The sequence below is a fragment of the Dermacentor variabilis genome, chromosome 4, assembly GCF_050947875.1.
Source record: "Dermacentor variabilis isolate Ectoservices chromosome 4, ASM5094787v1, whole genome shotgun sequence".
NCBI classification, from domain to species: Eukaryota; Metazoa; Arthropoda; class Arachnida; order Ixodida; family Ixodidae; genus Dermacentor; species Dermacentor variabilis.
Window position 1 is genome coordinate 212,106,741 of NC_134571.1, and position 21,578 is coordinate 212,128,318.

Here is a 21,578-nt window from a genome sequence, read left to right on the forward strand (position 1 = left end):
CCTTATTCACTGTGCGTTATGTATCGTCGCTAGCTTCCAAGCTAGTTGTAGAGAGCAATATTGAAAAGGACTGGTGCGAGCACAGATCCTTGTGGGACACCTCGATGTGCGACGAACTGACCTGCGGCTTGGCCATCCAAACGAATGGAGAAGGTGCGAGCGCTCAGGAAGGCTTCGACGAATGTGCAGACCCGGCTAGGGAACGGAAGCCAATGGAGAATTCCGACAATTGCTTCGTGACTTACATGGTCGTACGCTCTACGAATATCCATTGCCAGAATGGTGCGAATTCTTCGGAAGCGGCCTCCAATGAGAACCATAGAAGATAGGTACGCAAGGCCATCCTCTGCGCCTAGATGAGCACGGAATCCGATTTGGCCAGGATGATACAATGAGTACGGCTCGAGCCACCTTGTAATACGTGTGGTGAGCATACGCTCCATCAACTTGCCTAACGTTGAGGTTAGTGCTATTGAGCGCACATGAGCAATATTATCTTGGGGTTTTCCGGCTTTGGGAATAGGGACCATTTCTGCATGCCGCCAAGAATCGGGGATGACTCCTATAGCCCAAGCTTCGTTTATGGCCCCCAACAGCAGTTCGAGAACCATGCTTTCCGTGTTTTTATAAAGTTCATACGGTATGCCAACCGGTCCTGGTGCCTTGCATGGCTCCGACAGGTCTATTGCCCTGAAAATTCCGCCATAGTGAAGACAGCTTGTATACCCTCGATGTCTGAGAGCGTGGGCGGCGTGCCTGCGTCCGCGGGAAGGCAGTTTTGAGCAACCAAAGGAGGCGGTGCTGTGTCCAAAGCCGGAAAAAGGTGTGGGCGACAGTTTCTGCGAATACTGCTAGTGCCTGGCCCGATGCTAACAGAGCGCAGGCTGCGGGTTCTGGAGGGTGCCGACCACGTTCCATTACTCGGAAGATGCGCCAAATAGACGCATCGGACGACGAAGGTCCGAGAGAAGAGCACCAGTTCATCCAGCGGCCACATTCTAAGCGGCGTTTATGGCGCCGCGCTACTGCAGTTATGCGTTGGGCCTCTAACCGAAGGATATTTGATGCAGGGTCACGTTCTGATGCAAGTTCTGCTTGGCGGCGCGACGCCCAGAGACGCAGAAGGTGCAAATGAGCAGGAGTTCGCGATTTATCAACCCACGACGTACGTGTTGCCTCAACTAATGCCGCCTTAAGACAATGGGACAGGTGCAGCATGGAGTTGGATACAGTGTTTTATGGTACCGCCCTGTATCGATCCCAGTCCACCACTCGACATAGTCGGCAGAGGCGGCCTGTTCCACCCGAAGATAAGCCAAGGTGAATCGGATGGGCCGCTACCCTAGCAGTCGGGTCAACATGACCTCGAGACGGTCGCCCTTCCTAGCCACCAAGATAAGTCCGGTGAGTGTGGCGGCGCGCGAGGTTGGTCACGTCGACGAGTAGGCACTGACACATTATTAAGCAGAGTGAATTGGGCGTCCATAAATGTGTCCAGCACACACGTACCACGCGCACTGGAAATAGCGTATCCCCATGTGATGTGGGGCGCGTTAAAATCTTCTGCTACCATAATGGGGCAACCAGGATGTTTCTGCCTTAGGTGCGCCAACCAGCCGAAACACAACCGAGCCGCACGACCGCTGTAGGGGCGGGCATAGTACGAAACAAGGATAACGTCCATGGGTTGGAGACGAACCATTACGGCCACGACTTTCTGCCATGAAGTACACTACTGTGAAAGATCAACGTGGGTCTGATGAAGAGTGCATATTACGTAAGCTGCCGCCTTTCCTGGAGGCACATCGGGCGTAGCACTCCTACGATCCAACATTGAAGGCGATGAGTATGCCACAGATTTTCAAATGGGTGGCAGTCTATTGGATTCTTGAAGCAGTAGAGCCCAAACACGCAGCTTCCCATAACTGAGACGCTGACGCAGCTCTCCGACGTTCCCCGCGATGCCACGACAGATCCACTGTAAGATGCCTTCTGGCACACTTGAAGACGTAGCACCCATCATAGGTTAAGATTGGCCAGTAGAACCGAGGTGAGATGCTGGAGCTGTTGAGCAACGAAGCGCAAGAGTTCTTGGGGGGAAAAAGGTTTCGACACAGATGCCGGGTTAGCCATATGAGCAGGACTAGACGTCGACGACGAATGCGACGACCGCGCTCAGTCATCACGACGCCGGTTCACTGTACGGCGTTCCTTGAGACGTTGTATTTCCTTTTCAAGGGTGGCCAGGCGAGCGTCGATCTCGAACTCTTCATTTGCCAGAGGAAACGGCATGTCTCCTATCGATTGTGATGCCCGTTGTGGTCGCGAAGTGGACGCCCTAACAGCTGCGCTATATGTAGGAATGGCAGTATCACTTGTTGCAGTGCTTGCTATTGTCACCTGGCTAGCGTCCTTTCCCAGCGAGGCCAGAACGGCGTAACGGTTGCACGCAGCAACTTGTTTCATTGATTGTACTCGAGGGGATCTTGCTGGCTGTAGAGAATGGCGTTGTCGAGCCTTCTTAGTGGCCTTCAACGTCGTAGGACACGTCGTGGAAGTGATGTCGTGATCGTTTGTTTGGCATCGGCCACATCTAAACGATGCTGACGGTTCAGGCTCCATGGTGTCGTCCTTGGGTGGGTAGGGGCAGGATAATTTCATGTGTCCCTGTCTAAAGCAAGAGTAGCAGTACACAACGGAAGGCTTGAACGGACGCGGGTACAGTACGGAGCCGCAATAGAGGATACGATCAGGTGGGGAATTAGCACCATGAAGCGTGATTAGGCACGTACGACCGCTACATAGGTAGCGAGCAGCCACGACCTTGTGTGTGGGACACGATAGTTCCTGCAGGAGCCTCTCGGGTTTTTCGTCAAGGTCAAGGCCATTAACCACGTAGCGTCTTAAATCGGTACCACTGGCGAGGTACGCCTGGACAGGAAAGACACACTCTTCTGAGACTTGTATTTGTTGCATTCAAGCGTCCAGGGCCGCTTGAATGATACTGTTGTGCAGAGTGGACATGTCATATCTAGCACGAGGCTTGATAACCACTTTGTACCACGATGTCGTTAGCGTCTCCGGAGACGTGCATGTCAGTCATGCAGGCACGCGCTGTGATGAGCGAGGTTTTTCGGGGCTGCTGGAGCTACATTTTCATCCGATGGAAGGCCAGTAGCTTCCTTCGTTCTCTTGACCGAGGTGCGCGCCATCACAGCAGAGCTTTTCTGCTCCATGTTGGTGGTATCCATCCTTAGGGTACCGCCTTCGCACGTTGCACTTGTCCCCACGAAGGAGACGCTCCTGACGTGGATGGCATTTGCATCGGTAATGTTCCGCTCCCTCGACGCAGCGGACAACAGCTTGGATGCTCCGCGCCGACGCGGCGAGTGCTGCGGGGGCACTCGCAGTCGCGAAGCCGCGCAAGAACTTGAGCTGGACGAGGCCGCAGGAGAGTGTAGTTGCCGACGGACCTTGTATTAGGCGCCAGTAGTAATTATGAACCGCCAAAGCGGTCCATAAGCAACAGAGTTCCAGTAATGGGGAAAAAACCAGAAACGGGGCGAAAATACGGAGATACGGAAAAAAAAAACGTCCTAGCGGAACGAGCGTTGGAAACGCCCCCCCCCCCCAACTCTCTCGTCCCTTTTCTTTACCAAGACTACAGGTGATGCTCACGGGCTTTTCGACGGCTGGACGATGTCGTCGCGCAGCAATTCGTCGACTTATTGCCTAATAGCGCCACGTTCTCGCGTCGAAACTCGATAAACGCTCTGGCGGAGTGGTCGAGGGCATTCTTCAGTTATTACGCGATGCTTTGCGACTGGTGTTTGTCGAATCCTCAATGACTCCGAAAAACACTCTTTGTATTGTCGGAGAAGACTTCTGAGCTATAGCTGCTTCCTCACGGGGAGACTTGGATATATGTCGAAGTCTGGTGCGGGAACAATGGTCGTCAGGGTAGATGCGGCAGAATCCGAGAGGAGAAACGCATTGCTGGTTTCCACAATTTCCAACATGTACGCGATTGTGCATTTGTTGACGTGCTTGAACTCCTGGCTGAAGTTTGTCAGCAACACCTTCGTTTTTCCTCCGTGCTGTCCAGCGATCCCTCTTGCGACACAAATTTCACGGTTGAGTAGTAGACGTTGGTCGCCCTCGATGACGCCTTCTACGTCAGGGGGTGTTTCGGTGCCGGCGGAAATAATTCTGGAGCGCGGTGGGATGCTACCTTGATCTTCGAGCACACTGAAGGCGCGGTGACTACGAGTGCTCTCCGGTGGTAACGCTTTATCTTCCGACAGCGTTATCGATTTCAACTTCAGGTTGATGACTGCGGCGTATTACTTCAGGAAGTCCATGCCGAGATTGACGTCTCGTGAACATTGTTGGAGGATAACGAAGGCGGCAGGGTAAGTACAGTCATGAACGGTAATTCTTGCTGTGCAGATTCCAGTCGGCGTTATGAGGTGCCCTCCAATTGTCCGAATTTCAGAGCCTTCCCATGCAGTGTCAACTTTCTTCAACTGGGTGGCGATGGGTCCACTCATGACGGAGCAATCGGCTCCTGTGTCTACCAAGGTGGTGACGGCCTGGTCGTCAAGAAGAACGTCGAGGTCGGTGGTTCTTTGTTTTGCGTTACAGGTGGGACTTGGCGTCGTATAACGGCTGCATCGCGTTGACAGGTGGCTAGAAGGTCACGTCTTCAGGTCGTTTTTCATCGGCGTATTCTTTGCTGCCAGACTTCGTCGAGACGGCGGTGTGTCGTCGTTGTTATGTCGTCAAGATAGTCTCTTCGGCGTCTTAGTTGCTAGCGGAGGATCTTCGTCAGTTCAACGAACAGCAACCGCACCTCCATCGGTTGCTGCTTTTACTTTTCCCGGATATGGAATCGCAGACCGGCCCCGGGCTGGGCCAGTGTATGGTCGTTGTTGCGCCGACAGGTAGCGGCCTGGTGACAGCGAACGGTCGTCGAGAGTTTCACTGAGTGGCGGCTAGGTAATCGGCGATGTCACGTGGGCTCTCCTCAAGCTATGGACGCGGTGCGTTGACGGCGAACTCTCTCAGTTCAAAGTCGCCGTATGGGCGTCGGCGCTACACATGGCCGGCTTCTCCGCAGTGATAGGAGAGCGGCGGTGGTCGGGGGCTCGCAAAATGTCCGTCTTCCTCGCGTAGGTGCGCTGGGCGACTGGTGGGCGACTGGGCGACTGGTGGCAGCGGCGGCGGACGACAGAATTGCTACGTTACAGGGCCCTGGCGCGGTCGCGGAGGGGGACCTTGACGGCGTGCGACGGCGGCGTAGGTCATCGCTTTTGGCTCAGGCTGCGGTAACTGAGGTTGCGCCTCATTGACGGTCTATTCAAGGTCATTGGAACAAAGTCCTTGGATGGCGCACTACGGTGTGAGCACCTGGCGGTTATATTGCCCGGTGCGCATTTCCAGAGTTTTCTCGATCGTCGATGCCTCTACAGAAAACTCAGCTACGGTCTTCGGCGGGTTGCGAATCAGTCGAGCGAGAAGTTCTTGCTTGACGCCCCATATGAGGAAGCGGACTTTTTTTCGCTCCGACATTTCCATGTCGCCGTGCGGGAAAAGACGGGCCATCCCGTCCGTGAAGATCGCTATGGTCTCATTGGGAAGCTGTACTCGGGTTTCCAGTAGCGCTTGGGCGCGGTCATTACGCACGACGCTTGTGAAAGCTTGCAGGAAGTCGGTTCGGAACAGGTCCCACGTCGTTAAGGTGGCTTCTCGATTCTCGAACTACGTCCTGGCCGCATCCTATATTTGCGACATAGACACGTCGCAGCTTGTCGTCACTGTTGAAGCTGTTAAAAGTAGCGACGCTCCCACACGTCTCCAGGCAGCTTTCTGGCTCCTCAAATTTGGAACCGCGGAACGTCGGTGGCTCCCTAGGCTGCTGCAGAACTCTTGGGGCTGCTGCGGCTGCCATTGCGGCTGTCGTCTTGGTCATCTCTGGTAGGAGTCCGTGTTCCGGGGGCAGCTGCTGTAGCCGGCGACTCGCTCGATGTTCAGGGACGACGTTGATGTTGTCTTTGCTGTCCGGGCTTGGATTACGGCTTGTCGGCGGCGTCCGGTCGGTGGCGTCCGGCTACTTGTGATATGACTAATAAAAATCGGACCCCTAGGTTAATCCCCTTTCTTCTCGTTTATTACATAACGAGGGTCTCGAATCCGGCAACATTGATGCCTTCAGGTAGCATATGTGGATTTATTGACCAGTTGCCTTCACCCTAAAAATCACGTTCTCGTGACGCCTGCGGCATTAAGGACGTTACACGTCCGCCGCCAAGGTCTCTGAGTGGTGGCGCTGGCTAACACTCGCAGGGTTCTACTCGGACACATAAATACCCAAGAAAGTGGATGGGAAAACGGTGCCGCGGTAGCTCAATGGTAGAGCATCGCACGCGAAATGCGAAGGTTGTGGGTTCGGCTCCCACCTGCGGCAAGTTGTTTTTTCATCCACTTTAATTTACATTAACTTATCGTTTCCTTATTTCATTTATTAAGCACAAGTAATTTCCCCTATGTTGTCCTTGGTGTCAGTGTTTGTTGGCTACTTATGATATGACTAATAAAAATCGGGCCCCTCGGTTAACCCCCTTTCTTCTCGTTTATATATATATATATATATATATATATATATATATATATATATATATATATATATATATATTGACGCGTCTGTTCTATGCAGAAGACGACAACAACGACGCACTCCGTCTAGTGGGTGGCTGATATTGGGCGATGACGAAGAAGACGTGCCTCTGTTCCGTTTGTTTTTGAGCAGGTTGTCCTGTTCTTGAAGAGCGTCTCCCTGTCTTCTGTTCGCGTTGTACCGTGACACTGATGAACGCGCTGCGTACTGAGCCCGCCTGATGCTCCGGAGTCCTTCTGAGAGTCGTTCATCTAGCCCGAACGCATGGTCACCAGTTACGACAACCGCGTAGCGCTTTAGTTGTCGACTGCTAGGTCTTGGCCCGGAATTCTACCCTCTTCAACCGCCTCTCTCGGGGATCTGCACACATCTCGCAATGACCGAAACTAGCCCACCGCAAGCATCCCAAAGTAGCCGGTTTCCCAGTCCACAACAGGTAACTGTTCTGCATCAGCTGATTCCCGATCGCTATCGCGGTGCATTCTTCGAAGACATTGAAGACTGGCTTGACAAGTATGAACGCGTCGCACAGATTAACCAGTGGTCTGAACAACAAAACTCTCCCACGTCTATTTCGCTCTTGACGACAGTGGCCGTACTTGGTAGAAGTACCGTGAAGCTAGCCTAAAGACATGGAATGACTTTCGGCAGAAGATCACGGATGCATTTGCAAGTGCCGACCGATGCGACCGCGCCCAGCAGATGATGGAGCTACGGGTGCAGTAACCTAATGGGTCGGTCACGATGTTCGCCGAGGACATGGCCCGCCTCTTTCGTAAAGCCGACCCGAACATGACCGAAGATAGCAAGTTACACTATCTCATGCGAGGTGTAAAGGAGCAGCTGTTCGCGGGGTTTCTGCGGAATCCACCAGTCACCGTCGCTGATTTTATCAAAGAGGCTACGGCTATTGAACGGGCCCTTCATGAACGGTGCAGGCAATACGATCGACTGTCCACCAGCAGTACAATCAATGCCGCCGGAGGAACTGCCGAGTATCAGAATTCCTTGCGTAAATTGGCCAGAGAGGTTGTCAGAGAGGAAGGGCAAAAGACTCTGACGCCGACATTGGATAGACCGGTAGCATCAATCGCCGAAGAAGTGCGCGACGAAATCTGGCAGGCGTTCCAGGCAGCCGATCTTGAAGATCGCCAGCGTCCCATGACTTACGTCGCCGCTGTTCAATCTCCACCACCCGTCACAATCACACCGCCGTACCACCAGCCTCCGACAGCCGCTCCTTGGTCGCCGCCGCGAGAGGAGGCTTCGAGGCAGGCACCCGTTGTGCCGCTGCAATCACACCACCAGCCGTCGTTCGCCGCGTCTTGGTCAACGCCGCAAAACGACGCTACGGGACGGCTGCAATTTCGGAGAACCGACGTATGGCGCACCGTCGATAGGCGACCAGTTTGTTTTCACTGCGGAGGCGCCGGCCATATTTCGCGTAAGTGCTGCCATCGCGACACATCATTTCGACCTCATCGTCCGTGGTCCTATAGTCGACTTGCAAATGACCATTGTATGCTACACAGCGACGACGTTGCTTTTCGGGACCTCCAATAGCGCACCCGAATGACGAGTCCGTGCCCAATGATAGGTCCGATTTCAGCTGTCGGTCGCGCTCTCCAACCCCTCCACGTCAGATGGCTTCACCTACTGGACGTACTTTTGCTGACCTCCGAGGACAAATGTCGCTCAGCCCACGCCGGGGAAACTGAAGGCGGCGACCTCTGGGGGTAAGGTTGCAGGACCGCCGCAAGACAATAAAATGCCCCCAACACTGCCGCTGGAGAACGCTGTGAAGCCGAAAAACACCGAAGAAATTGTGAGCGCCGAAATTGATGTTTTCGTGGACGGGCAGCCGGTGACAACGTTAGTCTATACTGGTGCCGACTTCTCTATGATGAGTCAGGAACTCGTCCACCGCCTTAAGAAAGTAAAGACACCACGGACGGGACATCGCATAAGGATGGCAGGGAGCCAATTGCTGATGCCTCCTGGAAGATGCACTTCTAAAATTAATATCGCGGATTCTTCTTTCGTGACCGCTTTCATCGTTCTTCCTGTGTGCTGTAAAAATTTGATTATTGGAATGGGTTTTCGGAAAGAATATGGCGCCCTAATTAACATCCTGGATCGCATGGTGACCTTGTGTAAGAGTCCTTGTTTAGTCTACTGCTTATCGCCGCAACACCACTCCTTTCGTCAAACAGAAGACGACGTTGCCTACCCACCTCGATCTTGTACCCTTGTTTCGGTAGCATGTGACGTACCGTTTCATTGCGAAGGCTTTGCCGACAAAATAACCACGTTGTTGTTCACTCATGGTATTTTGGTCGCAAGAGGAATCGTAAATGTCACCGAAGGGCACGAACCCGTTGCAAGTAAATTTTAGCACAGAGCAAAGGCACCTTCTAAAGGGCACGCTGTGGCTTATTTTGACGGTGTTGCGCATGTCCACGACTGCTATTCACTACTCGAAGAAGTGCTTACGCAAGTCCCACCTCCTGTACTTGACGTCAGCACTGCTTTGTCGCCGCAAGAACGAGAACGGCTTCTTACGCTACTGGCCAAATTGAGCGACTACTTTGCGTCGACGTCCAGCTTCTGTCGGACACCCCTAACAAAGCACCAAATAATTACATAGGATACGGCAAGACCAACTCACCAAAACCCTTACCCTGTTGCTCCCAGAGAACGTGAAGCCATACAACAACAAGTGGCAAACATGCTTGAAGACGACGTGACCTAACCATCAATGAGTCCCTGGGCATCTCCTGTAGTTCTAATCAACGAAAAAGACGGCAGCTTGCGTTTCTGTGAGGACTACCGAAAACTAAATCAGGTGACAAAGTCGTGTAGCCGCTTCCTCCGAAAGACGATCCACTCGACAGGCTTTGACACGCACGTTGCTTCTCTGCGATGGATTTAAAAAGCGGATATTGGCAAATCGAGGTAGACCCGAGAGACCGTGATAAAACTGCTTTTGTGACACCAGACGGCCTATATGAAATTAAGGTCTTGCCTTTCGGCTTGTGTTCTGCCCCTACTACGTTCCAACGCCTTATGGACACTGTGCTTTCAGACCTGAAGTGAAAAACCTACTTAGTGTACTTCGACGACGTCATCGCGTTCTCCGCACCATTTGAAGGACACCTTGAACGGCTTGAAGCGGTTCTGCAGTCCATCCGGTCCACCGGCCTTACCTTGAAACCGGAGAAGTGCCATTTTGGCGTTGCGGAACTACATTTTCTTGGTCGCAGTCGTCAGCCACGCAGGCGCCCGCCCACATCCTGAAAAAATTGCCGCCGTCGCACAGTTTCCCGTACCATCCGATAAAAAGGCTGTTAGGCGCGTCCTCCGCCTCTGTGCCTATTAGTGGCGGTTTATTGCAGACTTTGCTCACATTGCGTCGCCGTTAACTCGCCTCACGAGAGAGGTCGTTGCTTTTGTATGGGGCGACGAAGAGCAAGGTGCATACAACGACTTCCGGCAACGTCTCCAGCCACCTCCAGTGCTTGCTCACTTTGATGAGACCGCTCCTACATTGCTCCACAATGATGCCAGCAATGTTGGCTTAGGAGCTGTTCTTGTGCAGCGGCAGGACGACATAGAAAGAGTGCGTGCATATGCAAGCAAAACACTCTCAGGCACAGAGCTTATTGCTCCACAACCGAGAAAGAATGCCTCGCCGAGGTATGGGGGGTTATAAAATGTCGCCCATATTTGTATGGTCGGCTCTTCACAGTTTACAACGACCACCATTCACTATGTGGTTGACAAACCTTAAAGGGACACTAGAGCTTACTATGAAGTCAAGTTAAAGTGATAAAGCAATGCTCTAGAACATCTAAGGCGTCAATATAATCGAGAACAGAACTTTAGTAACCGAGATATTGACGCAAATGCATGACACGATTTGAGACTCCCCAGCGACATTCCGGTACTAGCCCGATGACTAAGGCACTCCTCATCATAATTTATGCCACTAGTACTCAACTACTCGTATTAAAAAGATAATTTCATTAGATTATAAGACGGAAGAAAATGCTGCTTGTCTACTTCGATTCTAAGAAAACATTTTGACGTTACCCTTGACTAGTATGGGTGGTCGAAAGGTTTCGCTGTCGCTCGACTCTGCGTGCTCGACTCTGCGCCGCGCGCGCTTTGGAGTTTCAGTTGTTTCGTTATCGCGCCGTGCTGCGCTGGTTCTGTTGGCTCGTGAAACTTGCATCTGGAACAAGCAGCGAGAATGCCACGTCCATCTGATGTCTTGGGATGCGCGAAAGGACCGCGGAACTTGGCCAATGGCAGTTTCAGCGGCGAATCCAACGTTACTTAACACTGTGTGCCCACGAGTGAACCTCTCCGTTCGAAGTGGTGAAGTGCCGTACCTCTGCCACAGTGCGTTGGAAAAGAGCCGAAAAATTGCATAGTGTGCTCGCTGCATTTTCGTCCAGAGGATTACGAGTTCAACGCCGACTTACTGAAGTCGTGTGGAGTGCCTTTCACTTTCCCGTAGCGCTGTTCCGTCGGTCTTGCCTGCATTCTCCGAAGCGCAAGAACAATTGCAGGTCGAAGACGGGGTGGTGAGTGCGGCATTTGGTTTTCCCGAAGGAAAAGCTACAAATGTGCAAATATGTACAGCCATGACGTACAGTTGCCGTCGTGGTACGCAACGACGCCGGCAGCGCGAGCCCTCAGCAGCAGGTCACGTTCATCAGTGCGTGAATCGCTGAAGTCGAGCCCAGCATCGCGAGCCAATGTATCGTTGTCAGGGTCGTCCATTGCAATGAGCGTCGAAGTTGGCGTCATAAAATAAAGAACCAACTTATCGTGGCGCGCTTTCCCTTTCGCGCTGTTGTCGGCTCTGTCTCTGGCCGCGCGTTTGCGTTTTGCGCAGTAAAGCCGTAGCGCCGTCTGTGGGCGCCATTTTACTCACCGACGGCGCAACGTCACTATGAGACCATGACGTCACCACTCCTCAATCGAAGGACGGATGATTTTAACTGCGCTAGAGGTACGCGGACGCTTCAGAACACATTTTCTCCTAAGTCTCTTCTTCACACGAAACAAGCGTTTCGAGGTTTTTTGGATGGTATTTCAACAGTACACGTTGACTTAACATTAACCTTTAGTGTCCCTTTAAAGATCCTTCTGGACGACTGGCGCCTTGGAGCCTAAGGCTGCAAGCGTTTGACATGACTGTCATGTAGAAGTCGGGGAAACGGCATACGGATGCTGACTGCCTGTCTCGATCGCCGATAGAGTCACCTGCTCCACCTAAAGAAAAATACTTGGCATTTCTTTGTGTTCTCGACACATCCACCGTCGCGCAACCACAACGGGACGACCCTGAGTTGCTTGAACTCATCAATTACTTAGAGGGCAGATCTGCCAATCCCCCTAGAGTTTTCACAAGAGGGCTGGTGTTATTTTGTTTGCGAACCGAAGTCTTTTACAAAGGAAAGTTTTCTTTGACTGGGTCCCCCTATCTGCTTGTCATTCCAACAGCTCTTCGCACGGAAGTACTTCAAGCCCGTCAAAATGAGGTGACTTCTGGTCACTTAGGCTACACGAGAACGTTGGCCAGAGTGCAGCAAAGGTAGTACTGGCCGAGACTTACCACCGCCGTAAAATATCACGCTCGCAATTGCCTGGACTGTCAGAGGCGCATGTCGCCTCCGTCGAAGCCAGCCGGTCTCCCACAGCCGGTCCAGGTTCCTCGAAGACGATTTTATCAAATCAGAATGGATATTTTGGGCCCACTGCCTACTTCTACTGCAGGCAATCGCTTTGTTATCGTCGCACCCGCTATATCGCACGTTACTCTGAAACAAAGGCAATCCAGAGAAGCACAGCAGCCGAGGTGTTCCGCTTTTTCATTGAGCATGTCGTGTTGTGACACGGTGCACCAACCGTCGTCATAACAGGCCGAGGAGCCGCATTGACGGCTGCACCTTTAGATCACGTCTTGCTGCTAAGTGCAACGGCTTATCGGAAGTCAACCGCCTACCATCCATAAAGCAATGGACTGACAGAGCACCTAAGCAATTGAAGACATGCTTTCAATGTACATGGATGTAGAGCAAAAAAATTGGGATGACATCTTACCTTATATCACCTTTGCGTTTAACACGGCTAAACAAGAGGCGACGTGAATGACTCCGTTCACCCTTGTTCACGGACGGGATGTACGAACGATGTTGGACGCGATGCTTCCACACGACTTTGACGACACTGACACGGACGCCGATGGGTTTACCCAACGCGCAGAAGAGGCTCGGCAACTCGCGCGCTTGCAGATCTGCCAGCAGCAAGACTACGACCCGGGCCCCTATGATATTTATCGTAGAATAGTAAGCTATAAAGTCGGCGACAGAGTGTGGGTTTGGACACTCATACGGAAACGAGGCCTCTCCAAGCAACTGTTAAGGCGATACTTTGTACCTTATCGAGTATTGAGTGGGCTTGGCGGCACCGTTCGGCGCACGATGTTAAACTTCGTGCTCTTCTTTGTCCAGGTGCTCGTGTATGTACGCTGGCCAAGCAATGGCACCTTGCCGTTGCTCTTGGATTACCACAGTTCGACAAGCAGCTATCAACCGGTGATGCCTCGCCCGATAGTTAACCTGATGCCTCTACGGACACCATCGCATCACGAGGAAGCGCTGCAGATAACTTCCCGACTGGACCCGCCCTTCGGATTACCAGCGGCATCGATAACATCGTGGGAAACGCTTAAAAACCCAGAACAGCGGCACGGACAGGCCAGTGGGCTTGGCGGCACCGTTCGGCGCACGATGTTAAACTTCGTGCTCTTCAGAAGAACTTGACTTTGGCCTAGTTGGTATTTACTGCATATCATATTGACCGCAAATAAAGACGGGGACAGAGCGAGAGAACACACAAACAGCAGCGCCCGTGCTGTTTATGTGTTTTCTCCCTCTGTCCCCGTCTTTATTTGCGGTCAATAGGATATGTTCGTGCTCTTCTTTGTCCAGGTTAGTGGCAAATGGTATTTCTACAATTGCATAAAAAGCAAACACAACATTAAACAAAAAGTTGTGAAGGGCGTTATCAGGGATATATTGGGCGTTGAGGTACGTTCGCTTGAGCGTATTCACAGAGTTAGCTCTAATAAACAAAATCGAGCACGTCCTGTAATCTTGCGCTTTTATGATTTCACAGAAAAACTTTCAATCTTGCGCAATGCTTTCAAGCTGAAAGGTAGTTCGCTATCAATATCGGAAGATTACTCTGCCGATGTTCGCTAGAGGCGTAGAAAGCTATGGCAGTCAGCCAAAGATAATCGTGCAAATGGTGGTAAAGTTACGCTTGTATTTGACAAACTTAAGGTAAGCGACGAGCTATACATGTGGAATGATCGCGAAAGTAAGCGAGTCCAAGTTGGGCGGGCAAATCGAGACATTGACACGGGGTGTAGTGGTACGACCGCCTGACGGAATGAAAATCATGCCTCACTTTCGTTGCTTTGTTTCAATGCCCGTAGTATCATTAATAAAGTTGATAAATGTGAAGAATGAATACTACTGAATTCTCCAGACGTTATCATCATCACAGAAACCTGGCTCCGTCCTGAAATTCATGATTCAGAAGTAGTCCCCTCCTGGTATACATTGTTACGCACAGATCGTGACGGGCGAGGAGGCGTGGAGGTGGAGTGGCTATTGCGATAAAAAAGTACCTACCCTTCCAAAGAGAAATAGGCATAGCAAATCACGAGAGTACATGGTGTAGGGTTAAGCTTAATGAAAACTCGCTCTTAATAGGCGCTATTTATAGATGTCCAGGCGCGCCAGATGAATATCTAGCACAAGTGCATGACTATCTACAGAGCGTGACAAATTCACGCACTAAGATAATGCTAACAGGGGATTTCAACTTACCGGGCATAAATTGGGAAGACCTAACGGTGGGCACGGAAGGAAAGCAGAGTTCTGAGCAACTTTTGGATATAATGTTCAGTTTTTGTTTATCTCAAATTGTCAAAGAACCCACACGTGTGCAGGGAGACACGTCGTCGCTGCTAGACCTGGCTCTCGTGTCAGGATCATTATCAACAAGTATTAGCATTGCTGATGGTATCTCGAATCATAAGATTTTAGTGCTGACAGTACGCAACACAAATATGGGCCTAAACAGTTATACTAACCCCTCGCGTATTGAAATTAAAAACAACAACCAGACTGCCGACGAAAGCGTAATCGATTACTTAGAGCAGGCACTAGATAATTTTTCAATTGAGTCTTTCGGCACTGTTAATGAGCTGTGGGTGAAATTAAAAGAAACTATCGTGCACTGTGAAAAAAACCTTCATACCTACAAAACTAAAGAGAATTGGGAATAGGTCTCCTTGGATAACACGCCACATAATCAACCTTAAACGGAAATTAAAAACAATGAGGAATAAAAGGAATACCTGCGCAGACATACGTGAACTTTCGCAGGCGCTAAAATCGGAGATCAGAACTGCGAGAAATAAGTTCTTTTCAAATACCCTAGTGAACTTCATGCAGAACCAACCACAAAAGTTCTGGAGGTATCTATCGAAGCCAGAGGATCGTGCTAGTAACTTAGAAATTAATGGCTCTGTTGTAACAAATGAAAAGACTATAGCAAATACATTTAATAATTATTTTCAATCGGTATTCACTCGTTCACCTGTATTAAGCACATCCTTGGCTGAACCTGCCATCGTTATGCCAGAGCTTCTGATAAGAGAGTCAGGCGTGTTGAACTTGCTTTCACAAATTGATACCAAGAAAGCGGCCGGTCCTGATGACATATCTAACACGTTTCTGAGACGATATGCACAACAGTTAACACCCTTCTTACACACCATATTCACCGAGTCGATTAGTACAGCCACGTTACCTGCGGACTGGTTATGCGCAAAGGTTGCTCCTATTCACAAAGAAGGGAAAAAGACACTGGTAGACAAATATCAGCCGATATCACTTACAAGTTACTTTTACAAATTACTCGAGCATATAATTAAGAAAGCAATCATCACACACTTAGAACAAAATAATTTATTATGCCCAATGCAATATGGTTCTAGAAAAGGGTTATCTACAGTAACACAACTTTTAGAGATTACAAAAGACTTCGCTTCAGCAATTAATGATAGGTCACAAATCGATGCTATATTCATTGATTTTTCAAAAGCATTTGACCGCGTTATACATGTTAAATTAATTTAGAAACTTAGGTCTGTTGGAATAGAACCAAAATTATTAGCCTGGATCATTGCCTATCTGTCGAATCGTACACAATATGTGACCATTAATAATAGTAAGTCTGATTTACTTGAGGTGTACTCCGGAGTACCAGAGAGATCAGTGTTAGGGCCACTTTATTTCTTATTTATATCAATGACGTTGCTAATTGTGTTGAAGCAGGCGTGAAAGTTCGGTTATTAGCTGATGACCTGTGTGCGTGATGCTGAGGATCAGAAGCTCCTAAATGCCTCCTTAGATAAAATTACTCAATGGTGTGTAACCTGGGGCATGGATATTAACATCATAAAAACTTTTTGCTTTATCATGATTGCATAAAAATAGATAAGCACGTCCACTTGAAACCGCCACATCGTCATTCCCGTAGAAAGTGCCATGATAAACATATCAGGCAATACGTCACACGCTGCAACACGTTCACATTTTCATTTTTTTCCTGCTACCATTGAAATATGAAACGCTTTGCCCCGGGAAATTATCGGCATGGATAGCGTAGGGAAATTTGTGGAAAGGGTAGAAGAATACCTTCTTATGCTATACCACGGACGTGTTATACTTAGTTATATTATGTCTACTTATGTTTTATGTGTACTTATGAGGCTTACGATTTGTTTGTTATCGGTTGTATCGGATTTTGTATCGATTGCTGTTGTATCGGTTATCATTACTGATGTATAGTTGATAAATTGTACTCCTACGTGTACCGACCCATCCACTCCCTGTAATGGCCGGTATAAGGCTGACAGTAATTTTCAAATAAATAGATAAATAGTATTGCGGCGACTCAGTGGTGCCACGTAGGAGGTCCTTCCCGACAGTCTCAATTGTACGCAGCACCGCACACACTGTTCTGAACTCCTGCACGTTGTCCGAATGAAGCCGTATGTGCGCGAATAACTATGCCAGAGACCCTTACTTCCACCAGCGACATTTCTGGTTTAGCATCGGGGCGATGCTCTTTTAGGGAGGGACAGATGACGCGTGTATTCTATGCAGAAGACAACGACGATGGGGGCATTAACTGACTCCGTGTAGTGGGTGGCTGAGATATTGGGCGAGGACGAAGAAGACGTGCCTGTGTTCGGTTTGCTTTTGAATAGGTTGGTTTTATTGTTCTTTAACAACGTCTCCCTGTCTCCTGTCCGCGTTGTACCGCGACAATATATATATATATATATATATATATATATATATATCTTTGTAGCGAAGAAGAGGAACACCATACAAGGCTCCCTCCAGCGCTGTTCCCAGTAAGCGCCGCGCGTGCTGACTGTCCGTGCCCTGCTCTAATGGTCGGTCCCAAACACTAGTGACTAATAAACGCCTTTACACGTGGTGGAGGTTGCTTCGGCCGACAACTTCAACCTTGGAATTTAGGTCCCGCACCCTACACTCAACCGTGCCTCAAGACGCATCCCAGCAAATGCTTTGGAAAGTACCCATGGCAGACGCCGTTCGGGCGAAGACAGCTTTTGCCAGCCCCGACGGCTCATACAATTTTAACTTAATACCTTTTTTGGGTTTTGTAATGCACCCTCGAAATTTCAGCGCATGATGGACACACGTCTGCGCGGCTTCAAGTGGCACACGTGCTTGTGCTATCTTGACGGCGTTGCTGTTTTTTGCTCTACACTTCACCACCAATCTCCAGCGGCTCCGGTCTGTTTTAACATGTTTAACAAACGCAGGACTACAACTAAACCTCAAGAAGGGTCGATTTCCTGCTAGGCAGCTGCTAATTCTAGGTTACGTCGTATCCAAGGATGTAATTCTCCCCGATCCAGCGAAACTTCGGTTCGTCGTCGAATTCCCTAAGCCAACGCCCGTCAAAGAATTGCGCTCTTTCATCAGTCTGTGTTCCTACTTCTGAGGCTTCATTCGTAATTTCATCGCCATCGTATCGCCCCTGATGGACCTACATAGAAGCAACATAGAAAGCCTCGTCTGACTTCGTGTGATGAGGCTATTACAAAGCTCCGTCGTTTGATAACGTCTCCACCAATTTTGCGCCATTACGACCCGATAGCCCCTACCGAGGTCCATACAGATACGAGCGGTGTTGGCCTTGGCGCTGTTCTTGGGCAGCGCGAAGAGGGGTTTCTTGAATATATGGTGGCTTATGCATGTCGTACGCTTACGAAATCTGAGACCAATTACACTATGACGGAAAATGAATGGTTGGCCTTCTTCTGGACTGTCATTAAGTTCAGGCTTTATTTTTATGGCCGCCCATTTGATTTGGTCACGGACCACTATGTATTATTTTGGCGTCGTCCTTGAAGATCCCTCAGGCCATCTTGCCCGATGGGCACTTTGCCTGCAGGATTACGATATCTGCGTGCTGTGCCGCCGCGGTCGCCAGCATTCTGACGCCGACGCCCTCTCCCGCTCTCCCTTGCCTGACAATAATGCCTGCAGCTCACTACCCCACTTTACAGTTTCTTCGCTCGACCGTACCAACATCGTGCCTGAGTAGCGTAAGGACCATTGGATTACGTCATTTATAGACTTGCTTTCCTGTTCATCAGCACCACCAAACAGTCGCACGCTGCGTCGTCCAGCTCACCACTTCGTATTCGCGACAAGGTGCATCACCGACGCAATTATAAGCCCAACCGGCACCAGTGGTTATTAGTAGCACCTCGCATCCACCGTTCCGACATATGCGCAGCTTGCCACGCCGGTCCACAGTGCGCAAACTCGGGAGATTTCGAAACTTATCAGCGCTTTCGACAGCGGTACTACTAGTGAGGGATGTACAGCTACATTCAGAAATTCGTTCGCCCTTACCCCGATTGTCAGCGCCCGGAAGTCTCCACCCCTCCTCTCACCAGCCGGTCTGCAATCTCTACCTTACCCTACTCGGCCGTTTGGGCGCGTCGACAGTGATGTGTATGGACCCCTTACCCTGACATCTGCTGGAAACCACAGTGTCGTTGGGGTGGTTGACCACCTCACGAGATACTAAAAAATTGCTGCCCTCCCGGAAGCGCGATGTTGCGTCCTTCCTGCTTCGATTCATCCTGCGTCATGAACCATCCGAGGAACTGCTCAGTGATAGCGGACGTGTATTCCTATCTGAAGTACTGGAAGCCATTCTTAAAGAGTGTCACGTTTTCAAGCACAACAACGGCGTGCCATCCTCAAACGAATGGCCTTACAGAACGCAACAACCGTCCGCTCGGCAACATGCTTGCAATGTATGTCGCCTCCGACCATACAAATCAGGACGTCATTCTGCCCTTGGTAACCTATGCGTACAACATCGATACTCAGAGCGCATCCGGCTTTTCACCCCTTTTCTTACTGTACGATAGGCACCCGTCGCACACCATCGCCACGATTCTACCATACCGGCCAGACGCATTTGATTGTACGCTCATTTCGGCCACGGCAAGACGTGCTGCAGTGTGTCGCGATCTCACACGAGAATTTCCCTCCAATGACGAAGAGCACCAGAAGTGCACTCGCGGAGACACCACCTCTGCATCCACCTTCCTTCCTGGAGCGCTTTTGTGGCTTTGTCTCCATCTATCTTTATTAGTTAGAAGTGCCGTCGAAAGTTTCCCGCTCTGAGGCGACAGTATTGTGCCGCCTCTGGCTCAGGTTGGCATTTACGAAGGCCTACTCGTTCCGCATTGGAATGGGGAACACACCCATGTGCGACCCTTGTAGAACTATAGAAACGATTGAACATATCTTATGTCTCTGTCCCCAGTCCTACGTCGAGCGTGAAGCTCACAGCACAGCAATGAACCAGCTGGACTCTAGACCATTTACAGAAATGAAAATCCTTGGACCATGGTCGCACGCGTCGATGGCACAGAAATACACGAAAGCGTTGTTGAAGTGCATCAAGCCGACAGGTCTTCGCAACCGTGTGTAGTCTTTGGCAAACCTTCGAATGTGCGCACTGTGCTCTCTCTATCTCCTCTTCCTCTTTTTCCGTCCCTATACTCATTCCCCAGTGCAGGGTAGCAAACCGGACACGCGTCTGGTTAACCTCCCTGCCTTCCCTCTCTACTATTTCGCTCTCTCTCTCTTCCCCTGAGAAGGAATACAAGATGGCTACCCACGCATCACTATGGCACTGGCGGCTTGGTGCGGCCAGGAGAATGGATTTCTCTGCGTATAATAAACAAGTTTGCGTAGCAGTACGACGCTATCGAGACCTTTCGGCACGCATCCGACATCGCTCTGCCCCCTCTTTTTCGCGGAGGATCTGTTTTAGCTACATCTTTAACGTTCCCTTGCACGATGCCGCGACTTAGCAAAGGGAAGCGGACCAATCGCAGACGCCTGCACGACCCTCATAAGCCGGTTATCTACCTTCACTGCACTAGCTCTGACGCATCGAAATCCTCTCCACTTCTGCGTAGTCCTCGGCTCTTGTCAGCCAAATAGACAAGAAAAACCTTGCTAGGGAGACAGTGCTAATTGCACTCAAAACAAACAAAGGTGACCTCTTATAAACAAGGAAAGCGTTTGATTGGGCTGTTCAAACAACACTGCGGGTCATCATCCGATGCTTGCGCAGACGGTTAGTAAGTTTGATGTGAGGAGACTGGAATAAAATCAGAATGCAATAGTTTTATTTTATACTGCCTTTGAGCTTATTATTTATTGAAATGACAGAAAGCTGCAGATATAAGCGAGGTGACCGTCGCTGTCATATGTTTCATTTATTCGGTCCTTTTGCAGACGTGCTTTAGTCAGCGCGTGAAAGCTTCGGAGGAAAAAATTGTCGCTGAATGCTTTCATTTCAATTTCGTAGGCTCCCTCGGAATAAAGTTCACATGCAGACCACTCTTGGGCCTCAAAACGAGCTCCGCCATGACACGGATCTTGTCTCGATGATGCAGTGAAACCAGCTTGTAGTTTCGAAGGATGTTGGCAATGACGACTTTTTCTTCCATCATGGCAAAACGTTGACCTAAAGGAAAGTAGTGCACAACCATTGTAGGGCAAACACTTTGAATTGATGCTGTAAGCATCGATATGGTTGCAATAAGAGGAAAAAAAGAAGTCCAATAAGAAGACGCTTCAATCCATCGCCGTCCCCGTAACATGCTTTCTCGTGCAAGATCGCAGGCACTGATTGATTTGCTTGGGCGGCATTACCGGAATTCATTGGTTTCACACACAAACGTCCTAGGCACTACGGGTAAATCCTTAAATGTTAGTGCAAGCTACAACGGCAGCCGCAATGCAATGTTGTTCACAGCCACATCGCAGAAGTATGAGTATTTGTATACATTATGTATTTTACTCATCCTTGTGAACCCGCGCCAGCATCAGCCTACATTCCTGTCAACATTCTGTTCGGTCAACTTGCGGTACACCATGCCTGGAAATTATGCACACTATAGCCAGATCAAGCATGTGTTCCATTTTAGACCTATGGCAGGATGGCCCTTATTATCTAGCAGGAGAAATGCAATACATTTAAACTTTGTGGCGTTCACAAAATTGAAACTGAGGGCGTTTATGTAAGGATACCCGTTCCTTCAATCGAATGTTATCAAGTACAGCTATCCTTACAGAGCTAATGCCACAATATCATTTGAAACAGCAAAGTTTAGAAGCTACATGGACGAACGTTTTAGGAGAACAAACAGGAAGGTGTGCAATGCCGCAGA

At 49.9% G+C, this 21,578-nt stretch overlaps 1 protein-coding gene and 1 pseudogene across 1 annotated transcript in view; both read right to left on the reverse strand.

Moving 5' to 3' along the window:
• Positions 1-9,904, reverse strand: part of LOC142578514 (uncharacterized) — a 44,811-nt gene extending 34,907 nt beyond the window's left edge. The window contains exon 1 of the mRNA XM_075687891.1: positions 9,819-9,904. Coding sequence (XP_075544006.1) covers positions 9,819-9,904 — 86 coding nt within the window. The remainder of the gene's footprint in view (positions 1-9,818) is intronic.
• Positions 9,905-20,509: 10,605 nt separating this feature from the next.
• LOC142580103 (cytochrome P450 4c3-like) overlaps positions 20,510-21,578 on the reverse strand; it is a 55,807-nt pseudogene continuing 54,738 nt past the window's right edge.